This window comes from Chiloscyllium plagiosum, unplaced genomic scaffold, assembly GCF_037043375.1.
Source record: "Chiloscyllium plagiosum isolate Xiang-an unplaced genomic scaffold, Cpla_swu_hap1 HiC_scaffold_21, whole genome shotgun sequence".
NCBI classification, from domain to species: domain Eukaryota; kingdom Metazoa; phylum Chordata; class Chondrichthyes; order Orectolobiformes; family Hemiscylliidae; genus Chiloscyllium; species Chiloscyllium plagiosum.
In genome coordinates this window covers 44827853-44853438 of record NW_028270159.1, presented here as the reverse complement: position 1 = coordinate 44853438, position 25586 = coordinate 44827853, and the positions used below count along the sequence as shown (strand labels likewise).

The 25586-nt window shown below is 43.6% G+C and overlaps 1 protein-coding gene across 4 annotated transcripts in view; it reads left to right on the top strand.

Annotated features, from left to right (window-relative positions):
• Positions 1-23558, top strand: part of abca2 (ATP binding cassette subfamily A member 2) — a 559549-nt gene extending 535991 nt beyond the window's left edge. For 3 of the 4 annotated variants that reach the window (XM_087998535.1, XM_087998534.1, XM_087998532.1), the window contains exons 46-49: positions 1344-1446; positions 6105-6242; positions 11129-11335; positions 19628-22820. In XM_087998535.1, the coding sequence (XP_087854661.1) occupies positions 1344-1446; positions 6105-6242; positions 11129-11335; positions 19628-19663 (484 nt within the window). In that variant the 3' untranslated portion in view covers positions 19664-22820. Of the gene's footprint in view, positions 1-1343; positions 1447-6104; positions 6243-11128; positions 11336-19627 lie in introns of all 4 variants that reach the window. The other variant, XM_087998533.1, reaches the window with a different exon arrangement.
• Positions 23559-25586: the final 2028 nt, after the last annotated feature.

Sequence of the window (25586 nt, the reverse complement as noted above, 5' to 3'; positions counted from 1 at the left end):
AGGTATCAAAAGTGAGCTTTTTGAGATGAGTGAGTAAAAAAGTGGAGCGCTTTTGCACTAAAGGCAACCAGTAACACTGAGGTGCAGACAGTTAGTGAAGGAATGAAAAGAGCTGGGAGGGCATCATGTGGGAAAATATCAGTTTCTCCAAATGTTGGGAGTGAGAGGTAAGAGAGAATTTGCAAAATAGAGTAGGAGTTCGGTGGTGGGCAGGTGGAGAAGTAAAAGGTCAAATGAAAGGAAGAAGGAAGGGGAGTAGCAGTGGGAGTGCAACTGTAGATGGATTCAATATAACTCAGCTGACAGTGTACTTCGATTGTCAGATTTTTTTTAGCATTAGAATCCTGACATTTTTGAAACAGGCCCTTCGCCCCAAAAGTCCACACTGAACCCCTGAAGAGTATCCCACCCAGACCCATTGCCCTATGTTTTCCCTTGACTAATGCACCGACCTACACTGTTGCAGTGGTAATCACAGATAAACACGGTTCAGAGAATCCCTATAGTGAGGAAACAGGCTCTTTGGCCCAACAAGTCCATACCAACCCTCTGGGGGGTAACCCACCCAGACCCATTCCTTTACCCTATTATCCTATATTTACCCCTGATTAATGCACCTAACCGACATATCCCTGAACACTATGGGGCAATTTAGCATGGCCAATTCACCCTAACATGCACATCTTCGGATTGTGGGAGGAAACCGGAGCACCCAGAGGAAACCCATGCAGGAACTCCACACAGACAGTCGCCCGAGGCTGGAATCGAACCTGGGACCCTGAAGCTGTGAGGTAGCAGCGCTAACCGCTGAGCCACACTGTTGGTACAATATTTATATTTTTCTTCTCTCTCTTATCAGCTAAAGGAGTTCAACTGAATCAAAATGGTAGATCTGGGTCTAAATAAATTGTACGTCTAAAATATGAATTTCTTTTAAAGTGCACACATCCATCGTAGGTTTTATACGAGCGGGCTTTTTTTTCAAAACGTGTTCATCTACATGTGGATCGTGTCTACGTCTGAGGTAGAAACATTAAAGAAAGGAGCAAGAGTAGGCCATTCGGCCCTTCGAACCTATTCCGCCATTTAGTATCATCATGGGTGGTCATCCAACTCAGTCTCCTGATCCCAATTTTGCCCCATGCCCTTTGATTACTGTAGATCTAAGAACTATATTTAGTTACTCCTTGGGATTCTGCCCTTTGAGCCCCATTTAAGGTCAATGCAGGTGCACAATTTCTTCCAAACTCCGCGTCACACAAAATTGTGGATGTACGATGATGGTCATCTGATGTTAAGCTGGATTCAGATTGATCACCGCTTTTGGTTTGCTTCTTCCCAAGGTTCGGCGATGGCTACATGATCACTGTCCGTACAAAGGCTAGCTTGTACGTGAAAGAAGTTGTCCGCTTCTTCAACAGAAATTTTCCTGAAGCAGTTTTAAAGGTAAGAATTTGGCCGAAATCTATCTTCTTGCTTGATTTGTCCTTATGCGTAAACAGATGCAACAGGGAACACTGACACTGACCCTTTAAACAATTGGTGCCATAGTATGTTGTCCTTATGCTCCTTCCCAATCCAACAGCTTAAATACACTCATCCTGGAAATGTGCCTTGGTTTGTTTGTCCAACTGAGATATGTATTGCCATCTCACTTGCCTATTTCACACTGGCTGGATGACGACCTGACCTGTTTCTAACTCTTCCAAAGTTTAGGAACAAGTTCAAATCTGCCGCAACCAATTGTGATTGTTTCTGGACAATTACCTAGCTCACTGGAGGTGGAGGAGGCTCCATTTAAATCCCCGTCCTCAAAGAAGGAAAAGCAATCACATATAAGGAGACCATCAAAGTGATCCTTTAAAGTTGATTGTGACCTGTAGTGAATAGAATGCTCAAAATTTCACTCCAATCTTCTCATTCGTTGGTGCTAAGATGTTGCTTTGTTTCCTTAGCAGTAAATTGTGACTAATTCATTTCTGTCAGTTTCCCGAGAACGGTTCAGCCAAATTTATGAGCGCAGATTCTTCAGCAACCTTCAGAATTTTAATGTGAGACAAAGTAGGCAAACTGCGTGTGACAAGGTGACATAAACAGCAATGAATCAGATTAACTGTCAGATAATCAGTTCTTAGTGACTTTGGCTGAAGGATAAACATTGGCCAGGGCATTCTGTTTAAGTGGAGTCATGAAAAGTTTTGCGTTCGCCTGAGATGGAAGACTGAGCCTCGGCTTAATATCTTGCCTGAAACACAGCACCTCCAACAGTGCAGTGCTATCTTGATAAGTATCTGCTTAAATCATGTGCTCAAGTCTTGAAGGGGGGTTTGTAACGGTGACCTTCAGCAGTAGAGTACCATCACTCCTGTGTAATTCAGTGATGGACAGTGGTGTTATAGTTCCACGTTCTTTTGTATTTATGCTTACAAGGCGCTAGGGGTAAATTTAAACAAAGGAAAAGCATCTTTGCCAACTTTATTTGGATCTTTGAAAACCAACATCTATGAAAGGTCAATCAATTACCATGGATTTTGAGTACCTTATTTTAGAATCATAAAATCCCAACAGTGCAGAAAAGGCCATCAAGTATGCACTGACCCTCCAAAGGATATCCCACACTATTCTTATAACCCCACATTTACCCAAGCTAAATACCACCCTGGCTAATCCACCTAAAATTCATAAACCCTGGACACTATGGAGCAATTTCCCATGGCCAGTCCAACAGGCCTGCATATCTTTGGACTGTGAGAGGAAACCAGAGCACCCGGAGGAAACCCACATAGATATGGGGAGGATGTGTAAGATCCACCCACAATCACCCGAGAGTAGAATCGAACCCGTGTCCCTGGCACTGTGAGGCGGTAATGCTAACCACTGAGCCACCTGGCCACCCCTTTTATTTTGCGAATAAAATGAGATGCCATTCAGCCTGCATCTGAGGACTCATGAGGCCAGTGGGATACTTTTTCTGTTCTCTTACCTTCCCCCAACTTCACCTCTGCACCAACCATGAGAGCTCCTGTCTGGAATTCAGTCGTACATTCAAGAGAATTGGCCATAGTTTGAAAAGAATAAAAAAGATAGTGTGGCTACAAGAAAGAAGCAGGTCAGTGGAATTAATTAAGGAATAGTTACAGAGAGCTGACACAAGCAGATGGGTCGACTAGCTGAATGGTTTGAGCATTATGATTTTACACCATTTAGCTGCAACTACTATAAGCCATCTGTCTATAATTAACTGCAGTCCTGTAGGGACCATGGGCATCTTGCTGTTTCAGAGAACAAGAAGTGGCTAAGGATTAAAGAGAAGACCGTTCTGAAGAAGAATCGCTGAACTCCAAGAGTTAACTCTGAATGCTGTCCACATGATGCCAGATCCACTGAGACTTTCCCGCAATTTCTGTTTTTATTAAGGATTAAAGGGCCCCATTTTTTATATAGAGGTTGACTGGTAGGAATCTCCCCATTGTCACCACCTGCCATGGGCATGTTGTAAGGTTGGCAGGTTGACTGGCCACGTCATGAGCACCCCCTTCATACCCTAGAGTGAAACTTGAGCTTGGAGCCCAGTCTCAGAGTGGGGTACACTCTCCCTTACACAAGCCCTCCCCTGAGTAAGCTATCAATGAGCTGCAAAATGACCAAGGTCGCACTGTAGTCGATGGAGCACATTTATTGCATCATTTTACTCCACCTCTTAAATAGGAGTCAAAACTTAAAACATCTCATCTACAAATGTCGTAACATTTTGAAAAGAGCAATATTCAGTGAATAGTTTACATACCTTCTGCTGCTGTACACGCCTTACTTCATGAAGACTACTGAAGATCTCCATCCTTAACCTTAGCTCACTCCACCCTGCCTCAGCTGAAATCCTCTTTCCTGGCTTTGCTGCCTCTTGACTATTGCAGTGCGCTGCTGGCTATCTCTTCTTCTACCCCCAACATAAAAAGCCATTGATCTAACACCATTAACTTTGTTTCTCTGTGACATTCTGTCATCACCTGCAAGGTGATGTCATCATGAAAGGAGCAGAATGATGACCAGTCACCTCAACTCAGAATAAAATAGGGTTTAACTTTAGGTTCCACCCTTTCAATTTTTGGTTTGAACCTCTTCCTCTATTGAGGCGTAATTTGAAATAGGTTTGTACTTTCAAGAAACACAACAGAACTTCCCAATGCAACAAGAGGAAGGGAACAGGACAGCTACTCATTCTAGCAGAAGGGGATATGTGTGCTCAGTCTGGCTGTCTCTGCAATGGTGTTGACTATGCTTTTTATTTTGAAACAGTCAACAGTCTTATGCCGTCTGGCCCAGTGGACACAGCCATCTACTTGTACCCACTGTGCTGGAGGCTGAGCATCAAATATTATGTAAATCTGATAGACCTCCCATTGTCTCTTAGTGCTTGTTCTGCAATACTCCTACTATAGGATCTGGCTCCATTTTTTTTTCTCCACAAATATTTGTCAGAAACACACGCAGTTGGCCCTAGTTCCTGTGCTGATTAGTCAATCTATAAATGAAAGGAGAGGTAGGCCTTGTTCAGTCTCGGCACCTGTTTGGTCCTAAGACCCTTCAGTCACAACTCCATCCATCCAGTTGATGGTGGCTGACATCTGTGGGGACACTTGATTGATTAGAGGCCTATTTTGGCGGAGTCAGTTCAATTTGAAGCACTGGCAATGGAGGAGAATTGCTAGTCTGGTTGTAGAGAGAATGAGCCTGGGAGCCAGGATTGGAGAGGCGTAGTCCAACTGATTATAACGTGAGTCAATGTCCAAGGAATAACTCATCCAGAAACACAAAGCAAAGTCCAGGAGTTGGGGATTGGGGAAAAAATCAGTATTTAGCAGTTGTCTTGCATGGAGTGAGCACCATTTGTGTAATTGAAGACTAGAAATGCAAATAGTGAATGCTGACTGTGCACATCAGCATCTATCAAGAAGAGATTTGGAAAGCTCAGAAAATTGAGGGATAAAGCAGTTCAATAGTTTTAGGTAAACAACTACTAGGGTTGTGATGAGCTTATATTGGATATTAGCTTGAACTCAGCCGGTGTAATTGTGTCCAGCTCTGGCTGCCACACTACAGGAAGGCTGTGAATGCTCTGGAGAGTGTGCAGAAGAGGGTTTGCAAGAATAGTTCCAGGGACAAGGCAATTCAGTTACATGGAAAGATTGGAGAGATTGTGACTCCTTTTTTTGGACAATGTGATGGATGTTTTCAAAATTATGAGGGGTCTGGACAGAATCTATAGGGAGAAACTGTTTCTGCTCATAAATGGATTGAGAATCAGAGAGGCGCAGTGTTGGCATCTTGCGAAAGAAGCATATGAGATCAGGAATTTTTTTTTTTTACACAGCGAGTGGTTACGTTCTGGAATACACCGCTGAGAAGTATGGTAGAGACGGGTTCAACCAAGGCCTTGAAGAGGACATTGCAGGGAAAAGGCAGGAGAATGAGACAAAGTTAAGGTGCTCAAGGAGCTGGTGCAGACCCCACAATGGGCGAAGTGACTGACTTCTGAGCAATCATAGTTCTATGATTCTATAATGTGGGCACAGTAGCTCAGTGGTAAGCACTGTTGCCTCACAGCACCAGGGATTCCATCCTGGGTGACTGTGTGGAGTTTGCACATTCTCCCTGTGTCTGCGTGGGTTTCCTCCAGGTGCTCAGTTTCCTCCCACAATCCAAAGATGTGCAGGTTAGGGTGAATTGACCATGCTAAATTGCCCCATAGTGTTCAGGGATATGTCGGTTAGGTGCATTAATCAGGGGTAAATATAGGATAATAGGGTAAAGGAATGGGTCTGGGTGAGTTACTCTTCAGAGGGTTGGTGTGGACTTGTTGGGCCGAAGAGCCTTTTTCCTCACTGTAGGGATTCTCTGAACCGTGTTTATCTGTGATTACCACTGCAACAGTGGACTCATTCCAATTGTTTTGCCAATTTCAGAAATTCCATTAGACTCAAAACAGTCACTCTCCACAGATGCTGCCAGATCTACTGAGTGTCTCCAACAATCTGTTTTTTATCTTAGATTTCCAGCACCTGCTTACATTGCTGTCATCTGATTGAATCTTTGCTTTGTTCTAGGAGAGACACCATACCAAAGTGCAGTACCAGCTGAAGTCGGAAAACATCTCACTGGCTCAGGTTTTCAGTAAGATGGAGCAAGTGGTCGATGTATTAGGAATTGAAGATTATTCCGTCAGTCAAACCACGCTGGACAATGTGAGTAAATCCCACAGCACGTGGCAATCAAGGGTGAAGATAATTTGTGAATCTCCGGCAACATTTCTTTGGTAACTGGTGGTATAATTAACATTCTTCCAAACTAATAGGTGACATTCATGAGGCAAAACCATGAAAACATTCAAGGATAAATTTAATTTTTGTTTGGTCAGTTTCATGGGTACAAAATTGGTGGGCGGCACGGTGGCACAGTGGTTAGCACTGCTGCCTCACAGCGCCAGAGACCCGGGTTCAATTCCCGCCTCTGGCGACTCTCTGTGTGGAGTTTGCACATTCTCCCCGTGTCTGCGTGGGTTTCCTCCGGGTGCTCCGGTTTCCTCCCACAGTCCAAAAAATGTGCAGGTTAGGTGAATTGGCCAGGCTAAATTGCCCGTAGTGTTAGGTGAAGAGGTAAATGTAGGGGAATGGGTCTGGGTGGGTTGCGCTTCGGCAGGTCGGTGTGGTCTTGTTGGGCCGAAGGGCCTGTTTCCACACTGTAATCTAATCTAAAATGAATCTTGTCACCACAAACAATTTTTCTCCCATCTGCTGTGATCCAGTAAGCTTCCGTCTGTAACGCACACACGCGCACACACACACACACACAGCTTACATTTACTTGCAGCCTATAGGTTTTGATAAGCCAGCCAATATTAAGCCCTCTTAGCATGAGACTCAGGTAAGCCAAAAGCAAGTGTATAGCTCAGAGAGGGAGTTTTACATTATGGTTGCTTTTCCATTTTTGTGGTTCAAATGACAAGTCAGGTAGCCCTTACAGTCACAGATCTATATAGCACGGAAACAGACCCTTCGGCCCAACTTGTCCATGCCAACCAGATATCCTAAATAAATCTAGTCCCATTTGCCAGCATTTGGCCTATATTCCTCTAAACCAGTGTTTCTCAATGGGGGAGGAAGCACCCCCTGAGGGGCGTTTGCCTTCCTTCAGTGGGTGTTGAAGTCAAAGGGGGCGGTAAGGGGGCACTGAACAACTTTGTAGGGGGCTCACCAATCACTTGGAAGACTGCCGTGTCTTTGAAGGACATTGCTGTATGCAAATGGATAGTCTCATAACAAGATAATGGGTGGCATGGTGGCACAGTGGTTAGTGGTTCAATTCCTGCCTCAGGCAACTGTGTGGAGTTTGCACATTCTCCCCGTGTCTGCATGAGTTTCCTCCGGGTGCTCAGGTTTCCTCCCACAGTCCAAAATTGTGGATTGGCCATGCTAAATTGCCCATAGTAAATGAAGGAGTAAATGTAGGAGAATGGGTCTGGGTGGGTTGCTCTTCGGAGGGTCGGTGTGGACTTGTTGGGCAAAAGGGCCTGTTTCCACACTAAGTAATCTAATCTAACACGAGTCTGTTATTTTCCCTGCACCCATGGAGGCGTGCGCTCTGATTGGTTGCTGTGCTATTATTGATAGTCTTCTCTGTGAATAGCAAACTATTTGAACTCGTTCGCAGTTGGCACTGATTCTACTGCCGCGTTCAATATCACCTAACCTGTCTCACTTCTAGGAAGACAAAACGCAGCTTTTCAACTGTTCTACCGGGTGGCACATTACAGCTAATTAGCTAATCAAATTTTGGTACTTGTCTGAGCATCTTAAAATTATCGTGATAAGGTAATACCCATGATTCCATCAGGGCATTCAAGCGACAGTGTAAAAATGGCCTCATCGAGTAAGAAAAAGTGCAAGCAGAATAGCATGGACTATTTGCCATATGGGTTTATTCAATCTCCATCTAATAAACAGTTACCACTGTGCTTGCTCTGTGAACGAAGTTTTTCCAACGTGGCCATGAAGCCTTCCCGTCTTATTAAACATTTGGAAAAGAAACACAGTGACAAAAAGGACAAAGATTTGGTATATTTTCAAACATTAAAGAATAAATTCAATCAGCGGCCAACTATTTCCACTGCTTTTTCAAAGATGGGAGCCACAAATGTGGATGGCCTTGTGGCATCATACAACATAGCGAAGCTAATTGCAAAATAAGACCCGCAATCGCATGGAGTGTGGTGACCTGAGATTGCTTCTGACAAAAATTGTACCAGATGTATCTGATTTAGCAAGACAACATGAACCACAAGGATCGCATTGACTATTTTGCTATCACAGACTAAATTTTATACAGAGTGAGCCAAAGGTAGGTGGACAGTAAGAACAGTAATACATGATAACATTTATTTTTTGTTGTATATAAAACATATTTCACAAAAGTTTTCCGTTTCAGCACTGCAGTGTATTGCAGTTATATGTGCAAAAACAGACTTTAGTGATTTGGGGGCGTTGCATGATTTCAAGGACAAGAAGGGGGCGTTGAATACGGAAAGGTTGAGAAACACTGCTCTAAACCCTTCATATTCATATACCAACCTTCTAAATGTTGGAATTGTACCAGCCTCCACCATTTCCTCTGGCAGCTTGTTCCATACACTCACCACACTCTGCATGAAAAAGTTGCCCATTAGGTCCCTTTTAAATCTTTCCCCTCTCACCTTAAACCCTGTGTCTTCTAGTTTTGGTCTCCGCTAACTCAGAGGAAAGGCCTTGGCTATTCACTTATCCATGCCCCTCATCATCTTACGAACCTTCGTAAGGTCACCCTTTAGCCCCTGACACTCCAGGGAAAACAGCCCCAGCCTATTCAGTCTCTCCCTATAGCTTAAATCCTCCAACCCTGACAATATCCTTGTAAATCATTTTTGAACCCTTTCAAGTTTCACAACATCCTTCCCATAGCAGGGAGACTAGAATTGCTTGCAGTATTTGAAAAGTGGTCTCACCAATGATCTGTACAGCTACAAATGACCTCCCAACAACTATACTTAATGCACTGCCCAATAAAGGCAAGCATAACAAACATCATCTTCACTATTCTATGGATGTGCATGGAATAGTGTAGGTTAGATGGGCTTCAGACTGTTATGACAGGTCGGCACATCATCGAGGGACGAAGGGCGTGTACTGCGTTGTTATGTTCTGTGTTTGTTGTCTTACCCAAAGGGTAGCAGGGATACCAGCTTACAAAAGAATGGAGAACAAAGATTCTCGTTGAGTCCAACCTAAATCGATGTGATGAAAGTCTTAAACGGCCACGTATTGGATGTGTTTGCACCATCTTGTTCAGGCATCAGTGGCGAAAGGAATTTAGGTCTAGGACCAAGTCTCTACTAGGAAAATGGAAGGCCTAGCTTTTACAGGAAAATAACCTTTGCACTAGACCAGTGGAGTGCCACAAGGATCAGTGCTGGGTCCACTACTTTTCATCGTTTATGTCAATGATTTGGATGGGAGCTTAAGAGGTGGAGTTAGTAATTTTGCTGATGACACCAAAATAGGAGGTGTAGTGGGCATCGAAGAAGCTTACCTCAAATTATAACGGGATCTTGATCAGATGGGCCAATGGGCTGAGGAGTGGCTGATGGAGTTTAATTTAGATAAATGCGAGGTACTGCAGTCTGGGAAAGCAAATCTTAGGAGGACATATACACTTAATGGTAACGTCCAAGGGAGTGTTGCTGAACAGAGAGACCTTGGAGTGCAGGTTCATAGCTCCTTGAAAGTAGAGTCACAGGTAGATAGGATAGTGAAGAAGACGTTTGGTATGCTTTCCTTTATTGGTCAGAGTATTGAGTACAGGAGTTGGGAGGTCATGTTACGGCTGTACAGGACATTGGTTAGGCCCTGATGGAATATTGCGTGCAATTCTGGTCTCCTTCCTTTCGGAAAGATGTTGTGATACTCAAAAGGGTTCAGAAAAGATTTACAAGGATGTTGCCAGGGTTGGAGGATTTGAGCTACAGGGCGAGGCTGAATAGGCTGGGGCTGTTTTCCCTGGAGCGTCGGAGGCTGAGGGGTGACCTTATAGAGGTTTACAAAATTGTGAGGGGCATGGATAGGATAAATAGATAAAGTATTTTCCCTGGGTTCAGGGAGTCCAGAACTAGAGGGCATAGGTTTACAGTGAGAGGGGAAAGATATAGAAGAAACCTAAGGGGCAGTGTTTTCACGCAGAGGGTAGTACATGTGTGGAATGGGTTGCCAGAGGAAGTGGTGGAGGCTGGTACAATTGCAACAATTTAAAAGGCTTCTGGATGGGAATATGAATAAGAAAGGGTTTGGAGGGATATGGGCCGGGTGCTGGCAGATGGGACTAGATTAGTTTGGGATATCTGGTCGGCATGGATGAGTTGGACTGAAGGATCTGATTCCATTCTGTACATCTCTATGACCACCATTCTGTACACTGGATTGCTGTTGCTTAGTAGGAGTGAGGATTTTGCTCTGAGCTTGAGCCCTGAGAAGCCTGAGTTTAAGGAAAACCAAAACTAAAAGGAAATGTTGCGTTCCTATCATTGACTTCCACCTGAGGGCAAGATGGTAGATACCCATTGTTCATATCATCCTCTTCCATGGCAAGATGTCACAAACTTCCCGAATGCATGCACTGTTCTCCACACTCCATTTGACACACTAAATATCCCATGCTCACCCTCCCAAACAATGTAGAAAAATCGCAATTAGTTTTGTCCTTCACACTGACACCCAGAATCGAAGCTGCTCAATCTCATCTCATGGAGGATATTACCAGTCTGCAATGAGACATGGCGTCCAGACAGAACACCAGACTTGTTTCATTCTCAGATTCCCTCAGACAGTTTACCTTGAAATACTTTTAGTTGATGTTCATTTGGAAAATTCTCTGAAGCTTTCAACCAAAAGGCTTGCATAAACGATGGTCCTTAAAACATTACTCTTTGGATAAGTATTAATGACCTGTCCTAAATATCATCTCCTCCAGTGGTGCACCTCTTTCAAAGGTGCTCTGTAAAGGCTGCTGTTAATGAGGCATTCTCCCACTTTGTCGATTTTTGCAGGTGTTTGTAAACTTTGCAAAGAAGCAGAGCGACAACCTGGAGCAGCAGGAGACTGTCAGCACCGGGAGTGTGCAATCACCCATCAAGCGCATCCTCAGCCTGCTGCGACCAAGGGGCACCACCACTGAACTGCAGGCTCTGACTGTTGAAGAGCCTGAAGAATTGGAGAGTGACGACGAAGGGCTTATCAGCTTCGAGGAGGAGCGTGTAAGTTCTGCGTTTGGTTTTCATTGAACGACTGAGCATTTTGTTAGGCCCCATTCTCCTTGAAGGTCCACACGAAACATATCTTACAAGATGAAGGCATCATTTCTTTTCACCAAACTCTCCCCTCAGGTTTGCTGGTATCCTGACTACATTCAGCCACTGTTAGTTCCAATTCCAAATGGACGTTTCCCATCAGACATTGGTCCACCACTGCATTGTAGGCATATAGCAACTGCCTTTCCCAACTGTAGCTTTGATTCCCATCAGTGATTATAAATCTCACAATTCCTGTCTCTGAGCTCTGTATCTATCCAGTGGGAGCCAAGGCATGCAGAGGTTACCTTGCATCTCAATAAGAGATAGGAATCTCTATTAATTTAGGCTAGTTCCAATTTCAGCTGTTGATTACCATGAGACTAGGGTCATTTTTGTTCTTGAGTGACAGTGAGGCTTTTTTTATTGCTCAGAAGCCTATATTAGTGGTCACCCTCCAGGCAGAACGATCGAATCCCTGTAGTGTGGAAGCTGAAGGTTTGACCCATTGAATCCAGGCTGACCCTCCAAAGAGCATCCCACACAAACCCATCCCCATTACTCTGCATTTCCCATGGCTAATCCACCTAACCTCCACATCCTTGGACACTACAGGGCTATTTAGCTTGGCCATCTTGCGCTAGTCTAACTTGCGCATCTTTGGATTGTTGGAGGAAACCAGAGCACCCGCAGGAGAATGTGCAAACTCCACGCAGACAGTCGTCCAAAGTTGGAATCAAACCTGGGTCCCGGTGCTGTGAGTCACCGTGCTACCCTCTATAAACAGTTCCTCTAAAGTCACCTCTCCAAGTTTATCTGTGAAAATAGAATCATATTTTCGTGGCAAGTCCGAGCCAAATTACCAAAAAATGTTTCGCCAATTTGACTGCTTGTCACCAATGGAGGGTTTAAATGAAACCCAGGCAACTTCCAAAGGTGGTTAAGCAGAGGTCAGCGTAATTATACACTTCCTATTGCAAATAGGAGAAGCAACTCTGACATTGTCATGCCTGTAGATAAGCATTGAGGTCAAAATGTTGGTCAGACATTTTTGTGGTCAGAGTTTTATTCCAACTCCAACACCACAAATTCCTTGTTCCCATATACGTAACACCTAAATATATACACCTAATTAAATTCTTATCCAGTTATCTTCAAATAGCATACCTTTTCCCTTGTGCTGCTTGGTCTTAGACATCCCTGAAACATTGATTCTCCTCATCGGATGCTGCCTGACCTGCTGTGCTTTTCCAGCATCACACTCTCGACTCAGACATCCCTGCCAGACCCTGCTAATTTATTACGTTGGGCACCAGTGACCATGACTAAAGATGTTTTTGTGTTTTCCACCTTGGAATGTTTCTGCTTGTTTATAGCCAGGGTAAATATCCTCATTTCATTTCCAAGTTATTTTATTTGGTGTTTTTAGACGGATACTAACTGTCCATGGACCAGCTTGTAACCTTACGATGGGGGTCTGTCTGTAATGTAAAGGTGCCACAAGGAGAGAGGTTTCTCATAATGGGGGCCTTCACTGCATTAAGGAACTGATATTAAACAGTAGTCGGCTATTCAGCATCTTGAGGGGTAAGTGAGGACTGCAGATGCTGGAAATCAGAGTCGAGAGTGTGGTGCTGGAAAAGCACAGCTGGTCAGGCAGCATCTGAGGAGCAGGAGAATCGACGTTTCGGGCATAAGCCTTTCATTCTTATCCCAAAATATCGATTCTCCTGCTTTTCAGATGCTGCCTGATTTGCTGTGCTTTTCCAACAGCACACTCTCGACTCTATTCCACATCTTGAGCCTGTTCCACCATTCAAGAGATCATGGCTGATCTGTTGCCTAACTCCATGTACCTGTTTTGGCCTATTTTCATTAATACCTTCGCCTAACAAAATGTTGTCTGTCTCAGATTTAAAATTAACAACTGATCTGGCATCCACTACCATTTGGGAAGAAAGTTCCAAAACACCTCCCACCCTTCGTGTGTAGATGTTCTTCTTAATATCTCCTGAATGGTTTGGCCTCAATTCTCGGACTATACCTCCTAGTTGTAGAATCCCCAACCAGTCCAAATAATTTGTCTTTGCCTTCTCTGCCCTTTCCTGTTAATATCTTGAAGAATTCAATCAGATCACACCTGAACCTTTTATATTCGAGAGAAAGTCTCTCCTCATTGCCTGGACTTTAGGGTTAGGTCATCACTCTTGCAAACCTATGTTATACTCCATCCAGGGCCAATATGTCCTTCTTCAGGTGTGATTCCCAGATCTACTTACAGTACTCCAGGTAGGGACTAACCACAGTTTTGCATAACTGCAGCATAACTTCTATATCCTTGTAGTCCAGTCCCCTAGATATAAAGGCCAGTATTCCATTAGCTTTCTTGATTATTTACTGCACCAATTTGTGACATTTTCAAGATCTATACACCTGAATCCCCAAGTCTCTTTGGGTATCCATTGTATTTAACTTTATACCATCTGGAAGATACCCAAATATCCTTTTCCAGTCCAAAGTGGAAAACCTCACATTTACTTACATTGAACTCCATCGTCCACAATTTTGCCCTTTCACTTAGTCTGTCCATAAACCTTTGACGTTTTATGCTATCATCTGCACTGTCTACAATGCCAGCTAGCTTTGTGACATCAGCACATTTGGATATATGACTTTGTATGCCATTATACAAGTCTTTAATAAATAATGTGAATAACTGAGGCCCTAACACAGATCCAATGGGACACCACTGGTCACATCCTGTCCTATCCATGATCCCTACTTTCTGTCATCAGCCACTTCATCCATCTCTCAGCCAGGTCAGTAATTTGCCCTCCGCTCTGAAGGCTTCCATTTTAGCTAATGACCTCTTACGTTGGACTTTATCAAATGCCTTCTGGAAGTCCATATCAACAACATCCATAGACATTCTGAGGAAGGGTCACTCGACCTAAAACGTTAACACTGATTTCTTTCCACACATGTTGCCAGACCTGCTGAGCTTTTCCAGCAAGTTTTGTTTTTGATCCATAGACATTCCCCTGTTCCAAAAACAAATCAGCGAGGTCAGGCAGGCATGGCACCCCCTGTCATGAATGTATGCTGGCACTCAGCGATGAACTGAAAATTTTCAAGGTGTTCGATCACCCTGTCCTTGATTATAGACTTTTCAACTATTTCTCCCTCCCCCCCAAAAAAAAGTTCAGCTAATTGGTTTGCAAATCCCTTGTTTTTCTCATTTGTCTTTCTTATAAAGCAGAGTGATGTGTGCCATGAGCACATTAGCCACCTTTCCTGTCCACATTGGTAAAATCCCCACTGTGTGGAAACAGGCCATCAGGCCCAACAAATCCACACCGACCCTCTGAAGAATGACCCATTCCCTTATCCTATTACTCTACATTTCCCCCTGACTAATGCACCTAACCTACACATCCCTGAACATTATGGGCAATTTAGCTTGGCTAATTCATTTCACCTGCACATCTTTGGACTGTGGGAAGAAACCGGAGCACCCAGAGGAAACCCACGCAGACAAAGAGAGAATGTGCAAACTCCACACACACAGTCGCCAAGGCTGGAATCGAACCTGAGTTACTGGTGCTGTAAGGCAGCCGTGCTAACCACTGAGCCACTGTGCTGCCCCTAAATTCCTTGTGGTGAGATTTAGTGATGACATGAGAACTGCAGAACCCCATTTTGCCTCTCACTTGCTTCCACCAAGGATAAAAGTGAGATTATACTTCTATTTGTATCATATCTCGTTGTGTCAGAATACCACACTGCCTCATAATTTGAGCTATTTGGAGCAATAACTTTTAGTGTGACAGCTGTTCTGGAACAAAAGCATTGAAAATCAGCTTTACAATAAAGTGCAAAATATAATTAGCCAAATTGTTGGCTTCCCCTAAGAGATAAATTGTTTTGCAGAACTGTGTCATTCAAATGTTACAGTGGGAGTCAGTAGCACTCACCTTCCCCGCCTAAACTTCTTGCCAAAAGGCTACTGTAAACTGTGTTTATAAATTGTACAATTGATAAGACTAACACTGACCCATGTGAGGGTAAGTTAGATTTCAAGTAAGCCGTTGCAGAGCTCAAGCCAGCTGGATCAGACTTGCTAAGGATTACAAGGAGATGAGCTGTGAGCAATAAAAATGGACAAAGTAGATTCCAAAAATTGACATTTTTGATTGAGTTGATATCAAGGATATTCTTGCAGCGCAGAAAGGAAAATAACGCAATAGAGTTAGGAGTTTCAGTTGAAGGCCAATTTCCACTCACCAACTCTCATATTCCAAATTTTCCACTCCGGGACTACGCAAAGCCTGGAGCATTGAAATGGGCTGGGTCTAAATGTAGAAATTAGAGACCGCAATTTCCCTTCCTACGTGGTTAAAGATGCCCTCCAATGCATCTCATCCCTTCGCCCTCAGACCCCACCCCTCCAACTGTAACAAGGACAGAACGCCCCTGGTGCTCACCTTCCACCCTACCAATCTTCGCATAAACCAAATCATCTGCCGACATTTCCGCCACCTCCAAAAAGACCCCACCACCAGGGATATATTTCCCTCCCCATCCCTTTCCGCCTTCCGCAAAGACCGTTCCCTCTGTGACTACCTGGTCAGGTCCACGGCCCCCAACAACACACCCTCCCGTCCTGGCACCTTCCCCTGCCACCGCAGGAATTGCAAAACCTGTGCCCACACCTCCTCCCTCACCTCCATCCAAGGCACTAAAGGAGCCTTCCACATCCATTAAAGTTTTACGTGCACATCCACTAATATCATTGATTGTATCCCTTGCTCTTGATGTAGTCTCCTCTACATTGGGGAGACTGGACGCCTCCTAGCAGAGCACTTTAGGGAACATCTCCGGGACACCCGCACCAATCAACCACACCGCCCTGTGGCCCAACATTTCAACTCCCCCTCCCACTCTGCCAAGGACATGGAGGTCCTGGGCCTCCTTCACCGCCACTCCCTCACCACCAGACGCCTGGAGGAAGAACACCTCATCTTCCGCCTCGGAACACTTCAACCCCAGGGCAATAGTTTCCTTATTTCCCCTTCCCTCACCTCACCCTAGTTCCAAACTTCCAGCTCAGCACTGTCCCCATGACTTGTCCTACCTGCCTATCTTCTTTTCCACCTATCCACTCCACCCTCCTCCCTGACCTATCACCTTCACCCCCTCCCCCACTCACCTATTGTACTCTATGCTACTTTCGCCCCACCCCCATCCCCACCCTCCTCTAGCTTATCTCTCTACCCTTCAGGCTCTCTGCCTTTATTCCTGATGAAGGGCTTTTGCCCAAAACGTCGATTTTACTGCTCCTTGGATGCTGCCTGAACTGCTGTGCTCTTCCAGCACCACCAATCCAGAAGCTGGTTTCCAGCATCTGCAGTCATTGTTTTTACCTGAATGTAGAAAGTGCTGTTCTAAAGCAGCCATATAACCAACGCACCTATGATCAAATTAATTTAAGTGAGGGCACCTAACAAAAGGTAGAGACCACTCCCTCCGCGACTCCCTTGTCAGATCCACACCCCCCACCGACCCAACCTCCACTCCCGGCACCTTCCCTTGCAACCGCAGGAGGTGCAACACTTGCGCCCACACCTCCCCCCTCACTTCTCTCCAAGGCCCCAAAGGAAACTTCCATATCCGCCACAGATTCACCTGCCCCTCCACCCACATCATCTACTGCATCCGCTGCAGCCGGTGTGGCCTCCTCTATATTGGGGAGACAGGCCGCCTACTTGCGGAGCGATTCAGAGAGCACCTCTGGGCCACCCGGACGAACCAACCCAACCACCCTGTAGCACAGCATTTCAACTCCCCCTCCCACTCCACCGAGGATATGCAGGTCATTGGACTCATCCACCGCCAAACCACAACAACGCGACGGTCGGAGTAGGAGCGTCTTATCTTCCGACTGGGAACCCTCCAACCACAGGGGATGAACTTGGACTTCACCAGTTTCTTCATCCCCCCTACCCCCACCTTGTCTCAGCCGAATCCCTCCAGCCCGGCACCGCCTTCCTGACCTGCAGTCTTCTTCTTGACCTCTCCGCTTCCATCCTACTCCGACCTATCACCCTCACCTTGACCTCTTTCCACCTATCACATTTCCAACGGCCCTCCTCCAAGTCCCTCCTCCCTACCTTTTATCTTCTCCTGCTGAACACTCTCTGCTCATTCCTGAAGAAGGGCCTGTGCCCGAAACGTCGAATCTCCTGTTCCCTGGATGCTGCCTGACCTGCTGTGCTGTTCCAGCAATAAAGTTTCAACCTAGATTAGAATTAAGTTTTATTGTCATCTGTACTCAAGTACAGGGATACGGGACCACAGTAAAAAGTGTGCACTCACCATTCTCAGCGCTATCTTAGGTCCAAGGTACCTCGGTACAAAATCTTGGGTACAAAGTAGAAAAGCAAAGATTTAAGTTAAAAGTCTAACGTTACGGTTCTTGTTAGTATAAAGGAAAAAAAGTAAAATAAAAAATTTAACATTTCATTTGCTGTTTAGCCATGGGCCTGCAGATGCTCCACGTTGGGCTTTCCCCTGTCTCTCCCTCGCACTGGGCTTGATCGCTCTCCCGCACTGGACTCAATCAAATAACAGATAACAGAGAATACAACATTGCTGGTGGAAGTGGCTTGAGGGGCTGAATGACCTCCTCCTGTCCCCAGATATTTTCCATAGCTACCACCCCAACTCCATCCTTTTCAACCAGATTGGAGGAATTGGAACTATTTTTATTGTAGAAGGAAAGGATGAGTGGAAATTTGATAAAATATATTTGCATATCATGAGGGTCTGGTCAGAACAGACATGAAAATCTTTTTCCCATTGGCGAAAGGATCAGGATCAAGAGAGCACGTATTCAAGGTAACTTGCAGGAAAAGCAATCGTGTGAGGAGAGGCTTATTGAGCATCAAATGGTGACAGTCTCGTAGGCATTGCCAGATATTCCTGATGAAGGGCTTTTGCCCGAAACGTCGATTTTCCTGCTCCTCGGATGCTACCTGATCGGCTGTGCTTTTCCAGCACCACTCTGATCTAAACTCTGATTTCCAGTATCTGCAGTCCTTGTTTTTACCTGGTAGGCATTGCCAGTCAGTGTGAGGGAGGTAGCTTTCTGAGGCAGTTCAGAGAGATTTGGATTGTTAACTGTGCAGGGCTAAGTGGAGAAGGCAGAGGAGTGACACTAGGTAAATTGCTCCTCCAGTGTGCTGACACAGACATGATAGACCGAATTACCTCTTTCCTTACAGAAACAATTTTGTTTTTCTAAAATAAGTGGAGCCTTGATGGAGGTGTTTGTTATCATGAAGGGTTTACGTAGAATGATTAAGGAGATTACTGTTCTCAGTGGCAGAAGCCTTTGGAAAACACTACAACTCAACCTGAAGGGAAATGGCATCAAAGCCAGAGGAAAATAAATTAGACACAGCTATTGTGATCTGAAATGCATTGACTTAAAGGGTGGTGGAGGCACATTCATTGTAGTTATCAATAGCAAGTCATTGAACGTTTGAGCGAGAAAAAATTGCAAAAGACTACAAGGAAAGAGCAGGGAGTGAGACAAATTAGATTGCACTGTCAAAGAGCTGAAGCACAGTGGCTGGACTGAATGGCCACCTTGGGTGCTGTTAAAGTCTAGGTCTTCTGTTTGTTCCTTCTGTCTATAGCTATGTGTTCTCTCCCTTTGATTGCAATCCATTCAGCTTCCCCCACTTTCCCACCCTCAGCCTCCCTCCCGCCCAAATGCCTACTCTTTATTGAGGCCCCATTTGTTAAAGGACGTTCTTGTACACTCACTGTGGGAACAATGTTCATCGTACTGGTGGAAATGAGAATGAGAGGCGACAGGGTCCTGTTCCCGTGCATTAGGCGCAAATCTCGAGAGAAGCGTAATTAGGATTGGACGAGTTTGCTACTTTCTCTGTAGGTGCTAGCCTCTCAAAAATACTGAGTGTCATCATGAAAGTGATATATTTGGAGGGAGAAAAACAAAAAATATATCCTGGTCATCTAAATTTAAGAACTGCATACTGAATTGTTGCATTGCCTACTTCTCAAAAGGCTTCTCCAGTATGAGGAGGGAAGGAGTGGTGATGCATTTTGCTGCAGTGTATGGGATAGACTCTAATTAACCAAACTGCCTGTCATATATATGTGTTCGCAAACATGGCTTTATTGTATGATTCCTGATGGAGATCATCTGAGTGTACATTTCCTTTTCTTCAGGCACAGCTTTCATTCAATACGGACACACTGTGCTGAGTGGATGAAATCCCATGAAGATTTCCATTTCTGAAGACCGTGTATACGACATTTGAGAACATTGAATCATCCCAGCACGAGACTAAAGAAGCAGTGCCATAAAGGGGAATGGAAGTGACCATCTGTATGGTCAACAGTTCCTACGAGTTGAAGTACCTTCAGAGAGAGGGAGAGAGAGAGAGATAGACATTAAACTCATTAACCAGCAGAGAATGCTGTTTCGATGGTGCGAGTGGTTTTGATAACCCATTCATTGCTTCTGGGTCGTTTTGGCACAGTTGACCTCCAACGAACATGAGTGTTGCGTTTTATTTTGATGCACTGTCTAAGATTTTGTGTATAATACCTGTCTGCTGTGTATTGGAATATTTAAAAATATTTTAAGGAAGTGTAAAAGTGAAGAGCAAATAATTAGGGTCTTTATTTTCAATGACAAATTCATTGTAAGCATTCAGATATTTAATCTTTATCATGACAGCAAGTTCATGAAATTATCCAACAGTTTCAGGGTCTGGCATTACTCAATACAGTGAAAAGCAGATCACAAGTGCGGCCTAATGTCAATAAATGACGTTAAATTAAATGCAATTCCATTTAAATGCTAAGTGCAAGCTTAAATTACTATTGGTGCTTAACGGAGAGTAACCTGTGACGTTATGGCCAAGAACTGATAGTATGTTTATCAATTGCAGTCCAAGCTTCCAATAAATAATTCGAACTCTCAATTTCAGATTTAGGAAAGGCATGACCAATTACAATCCTTTGGGGAGTGTTTTAGAAACAAAAATGTGCTTTTCAAATCTTATTTCTAGAAAAGTACATGTGGCAGCACATCCTTACCCTCTTGAGTAAACCCACTGTGATTCTTTATAAATAAGACATTTCATTGGTATTTTTCCCAGTCATGTGCCATTAATTAGACTTTTAAAACAATTAAAGGCAAACTAAAGTCTTACTGTGACCCTGGGACTAATGTTAACCCTACACTTTTCCTTAACTTTCCATTTTTCTTGAAACTACGAAATGTCCTTGGGGTTTTATTTCATGTACTTGGTGCCATTATCTTTAACACATTATTGAACACAAAATACTTACACTTAAATGGCAAACAAATCCACTTCACCTATCCCACCTCACAATGATTACTTCCATCAGGTGAATAAGAGGCTTTCGTTCAGACAACATAAATTAGAGGGTACAGGATATTGCATAGCATGACTTACTATTTCCTAAGACCGCCTTCAATTGGCTGAATTATTTTTGTCCTGAAGTAGCTTTTGCGAAATGGCTCTCTTTTGGTATTATATTGACCTTACTAACCATCAGATATGTCTTTGCCACAGCCCAAACAGGAACCTATTAAGCGAAGGTAAAGCACAGATGTGTAATATTAAATGAATATGGTCCTTTTAGCAATAAAATAAAACACAATGTTCATCTTACCCTTTTCAGATATTTTAAGTACTATTGCACTCAAACATCAGCGTATCCCTGAGTAACTAAAATGGATAGAAATTAGTTTTCACAAGAACTTCAGCCACCAGGTCAAAGAGCATGCCACGCTAAGGCTGATATTAAAGTGATTGTATAACCAGATTTCTCCAATTAAAGCAAAACCTCTCATCAAAATAGAGCTGTGCATGTTGAAAACTCTGAGTGTTTACAATGACCTGCGGTACAGGACTGCAACTTCACTTGAAGGTGCTTTATTTCAAATAAGCGTAAGCAGCACAACAAAAGATGCAATTGGAACCTTGGACTGCTGTTATTAGAGATGGACAGTCAGCACTAATGCCCCTGATTATTACGCATACTCTGAACAGAAAGCGAGCAAGATCTCACTCATGCTTGAAGTGGATGTTGCATCAATTTCTTTTTCCCTCCTTTAATCTATTTCTTACGAAGATCTCTAGTCAATTCTGTTGCAGTGCTGAGAGAGAGTGACCTGCAATCACCCTCAAAGCTTGGCTGTGCATCAGGTAACGTGTGTGTGAGACTGTGTGCCTGAGTCTCCAACCTGAAGGTGGCCTTGGACACTGTTAGTACCCAGGCAGCTGGCAGACAAATGGAACAGCCAAGAAATATAAACAGCCTCAGATTACCGCATCGAGTTATTCCGTGAATCTGGGGAGTGCCTTTTGTTTCCGATCAAAGTTTTGAAATTAAACTATGAAATTAGTGGGCTGGGAGAAGAGATGACATTTTAACTTGATTTTATTGTTCAATACATTCTTGGTAAAGACTGCAATGAATGTAAGAATAATCAGTAAGGGACTTTTTATTTTGCATCGTTAGAATTTAATCTGCATTTATAATTCTGACCTTGAATGAAAAAGGCAGAATTTAAAAAGGTTCGTTGAAAGTAACTTGAAATTTAGCAATTTTGCTGGGGGGGGTTTTCCCCTCCAGCTTTCTGCATTTTAATTTCCATTTGATTGCTTTCTTTATTAAGTGTAAACAAATCATGTTGTGTTTATTTAAAAGTACATTGTTCCTGGCAGCCTCATCATTGTCAAATCACACACCACGCACTCAAACAGAATGAACCTGAGTGTTTGGGAGAGTGCAGCTTGTCTGAGAAAAAGTTTAAAAGAAACCAAGCCAAAAAAAAAGACAAATTATGAGGAATGTGCATTTTCTGAGTGGGCGCGAGAGAAGAAAATTCAATATAAAATGTGGTAAAGAGGGGTGAGCATTCCCATCAAACCCCTTTGGGGCGAAAAATGATCTCAGACTCACAAAGCCATTCGGCATACTAATAGTTTTGTCTTGTACTGTTCCCTTTTTGCTTTCTTTGTGAAATATTAATCAATAGTAGCCGGTGATGAGTGTTATTGAGAGCAATGGGAAAGCACTGGATTTATGCAGGTTACTGAATTCATCAGCGTGACGCAGCTCACTTGTAGTTTCTTGAAGCCACCCAGTCTGACTTGGCTGCTATTTCCAATGATACTACAGTCCTGCTCTTACTGATGGAAAAATGTATGACAATAAAGGCTACATTGTCAACTTGGTTGTGGGCACTGTAGCATTAATAAGTGTAATTTTCAGGGACAGTGGAATGTTCAATATAAACTCTTCACACAACAGGGACATTTCCTTCACTGGCTAGTAGTGATTCTGTTTTATACAAAAGCTAATTAAAATTACTCTTGAATCCCGTTGACTTGGGTCTTCCTCCATTAGCCCCAAAATAGTAATGCGACATAACAAATGCACTGTTCCAAAATCGGTGTCAATATGTTTTTATAATGAATTGACATCAACTGGCCAGTTTGGTGCCGGTCAGTTCTAATGCAGATGATGGTGACGACACAGGTCTGGTACCCATGAGCATCACAAGATAATGTCGTAACAGCATATTAGGAATGCAGTGCTGTTAATAGGAGCCCCTTATGGTTCCTGTTAACAAATGCCCTCTGTAAAGTTATGCATCGAACGACCATTCACTTTGGTTTCTCACCCCTCTTAATCTTGCAATTTTCTACAGTGACAGAGACCCCCCTCCTTTCTTGAAATACAGTTCTTGATTTTCCAAAAAAAAGTTATTTTCCTCAAATTTTCCTCTTCCCCCAGAACCTCATGCGTTAACATTCTTGTATGTTTTTTGCAAGGTTTTTGTGTCTCGCCTGTTGAGCTGAGCTTTTTGATCATGGATTTTATTTGTGTGTCGGTGGAGTTGTTGTGTTTGTTGGTGAGAGCAGTGGATGTGTTGAGTAATGTCATATTTGCACATTTCCCTGTGTGTGTCTCTTGTCTTTAATGGGATATTTCTAACTGTTGGGCTAGAAGTGGCTGCATTGCTGTAATATTTTCAGTTTAGGGCAATGACAGAGCGGCCTGTATATCGCTAGCAAAAACAAAATAAATATTTGTTTTGTTGTATAAAACTTTTCCAGAGAGGGTTTGCCTTTTCATTTGGATTGTGAACATAAAGTAGGGAATGAAGAAAAGTTTTTCACCCCATCAAGCCCACCCCATCAATACTGAAGTACAGACATACGCTGCAATCAGCATTTGTTAATCTCCCAGTTCATGTTGCAGATGTACAGGACATTGGTTAGGCTTTGTACAATTCTGGTCTCCCTGCTGAAGGAGAGATGTGAAACTTGAAAGGGTTCAGAAAAGATTTCCGTGGATGTTGCCAGAGTTGATTCTACAGAGAGTGGTTGAACAGGCTGGGGCTGTTTTCCCTGGAGCATCGGAGGCTGAGGGGAGACCATATTGAGATTTATAAAATCATGAGGGGCATGGAAAGGGTAAATAGCCTTTTCCCAGAGAAGGGGACTCCAAAACCAGAAGGCATCATTTTAAGGTGAGAGTGGAAAGATATAAAAGGGACCCAAGGGGCAACATTTTCACAGAGGGTGGTGTGTGTATGGAATGAGCTGCCTGAGGAAGTGGAGGAGGCTGGTGCAATTACAACATTGGATGAGTATATGAATATGAAGGGTTTGCAAGGATCTGGGCCAAATGCTGGCAAATAGGACTAGATTAATTTAGGGTATCTAGTCGGCATGGAAGAGTTGGACCAAAGGGTCTGTTTCTGTGCTCTACATCTCCATGACTCAAAGAACCATACATCTCTTTTCTTCTTGCCTCATACACTATCAAGCAATACTATATCTTCCGGTGGCTAATACTGAGACAGCTAATCCTGAGTTAATACTGAGCAGCCCAAAGCTTGATCCCTAAAAATGTTTTGAACCATCAGGATAGCAGTAGAGTGATGCACGATCACAATCTATAATCTCCTGGCCCCAACATACCTCGCTACTCAATAACTATGAAACCAGCTCTGTTTCATTACAGAGAGTAGGAGAGTGTGCCCAGCAGCATCATCGAGCACATCTTGGAATGAGATATGCATCTGAAGTAACTACAAAGAGCCAGCTGCAATGTTAATCAGCAAAAGCAGCATCTAGACTACAAACTGACCTAGATTGTCCCACGCTAGATGGATCAGTACTGCAGCCAGTCGAGAATGAAGAATGTGCCCAAAATGGAAGAAGGTTCTTGAACATAGCCATCTTCAACTATGATACAACACAACAGGTGAGTGTTTTAAAAAAGCTTCCATTCTGGAAAGGGTCTAAAGCCAGAATTGCAACCTAGGTTATTGTCGTTCCGAATACATCACAGATCTGATATGCCTCTTCCACTCCTCAGCTGCTCTCAGTATACTGAGGGCAGGGACTGACCCCTCGTAATGGCGAGAGTGTGCAGCAGGCAGCAGACTTGGACATATCTTTACACTCCCTCTGCCAACTGATAGGACAAAAGGAGCAGGTGGAGGCCATTCAGCCTGCTTCACAGTTTAATATGATCACGACTGACCAACACATCAGTGTCTTTACCCACACAATCCCCGTATTACTTTACATCATGGGTAATCGGAAATCTACCAATCTCTACTGTAAGAATACTCAGATTGAGCTTTCATTGAAGACAGTTCCAAAGACACTCCACCCTCTGAATAAAGAAACTTCTCATCTCTATGCTGAGAGGCACACCCATTATTTTTTAATTTTTCCCTGTTCTTGACTCCCAACCAACAGGAACATCTTGTGTCTATCTATCCTGTCTATCCCTATAAGTAGCATGTAAGTTTCTGTGAGACTACCTTTCAGTCTTTGAAACTCTAGAGAATGCAGATCTAGTTTGTACAATCTCTCTTCATAGGATAGTCCCATCATCCCGGAAATAAAACTAGTGACCTTCATTGCACTGTCTCTATGGCAACAATATCTTCCATGAGATAAGGAGTCCAACACTGCATAAAGTGCTGTAGGTGTGGTCTAGCCAAGTTCCTATACAATTGAAACAACCTTTCACTGCTCCTATACTCGAAAGGTTAACATTCCATTAACCTTTCCACTAGTTTTATTGGGCCTGCATGTTAGCCTTTAGTGATTTACTAAGG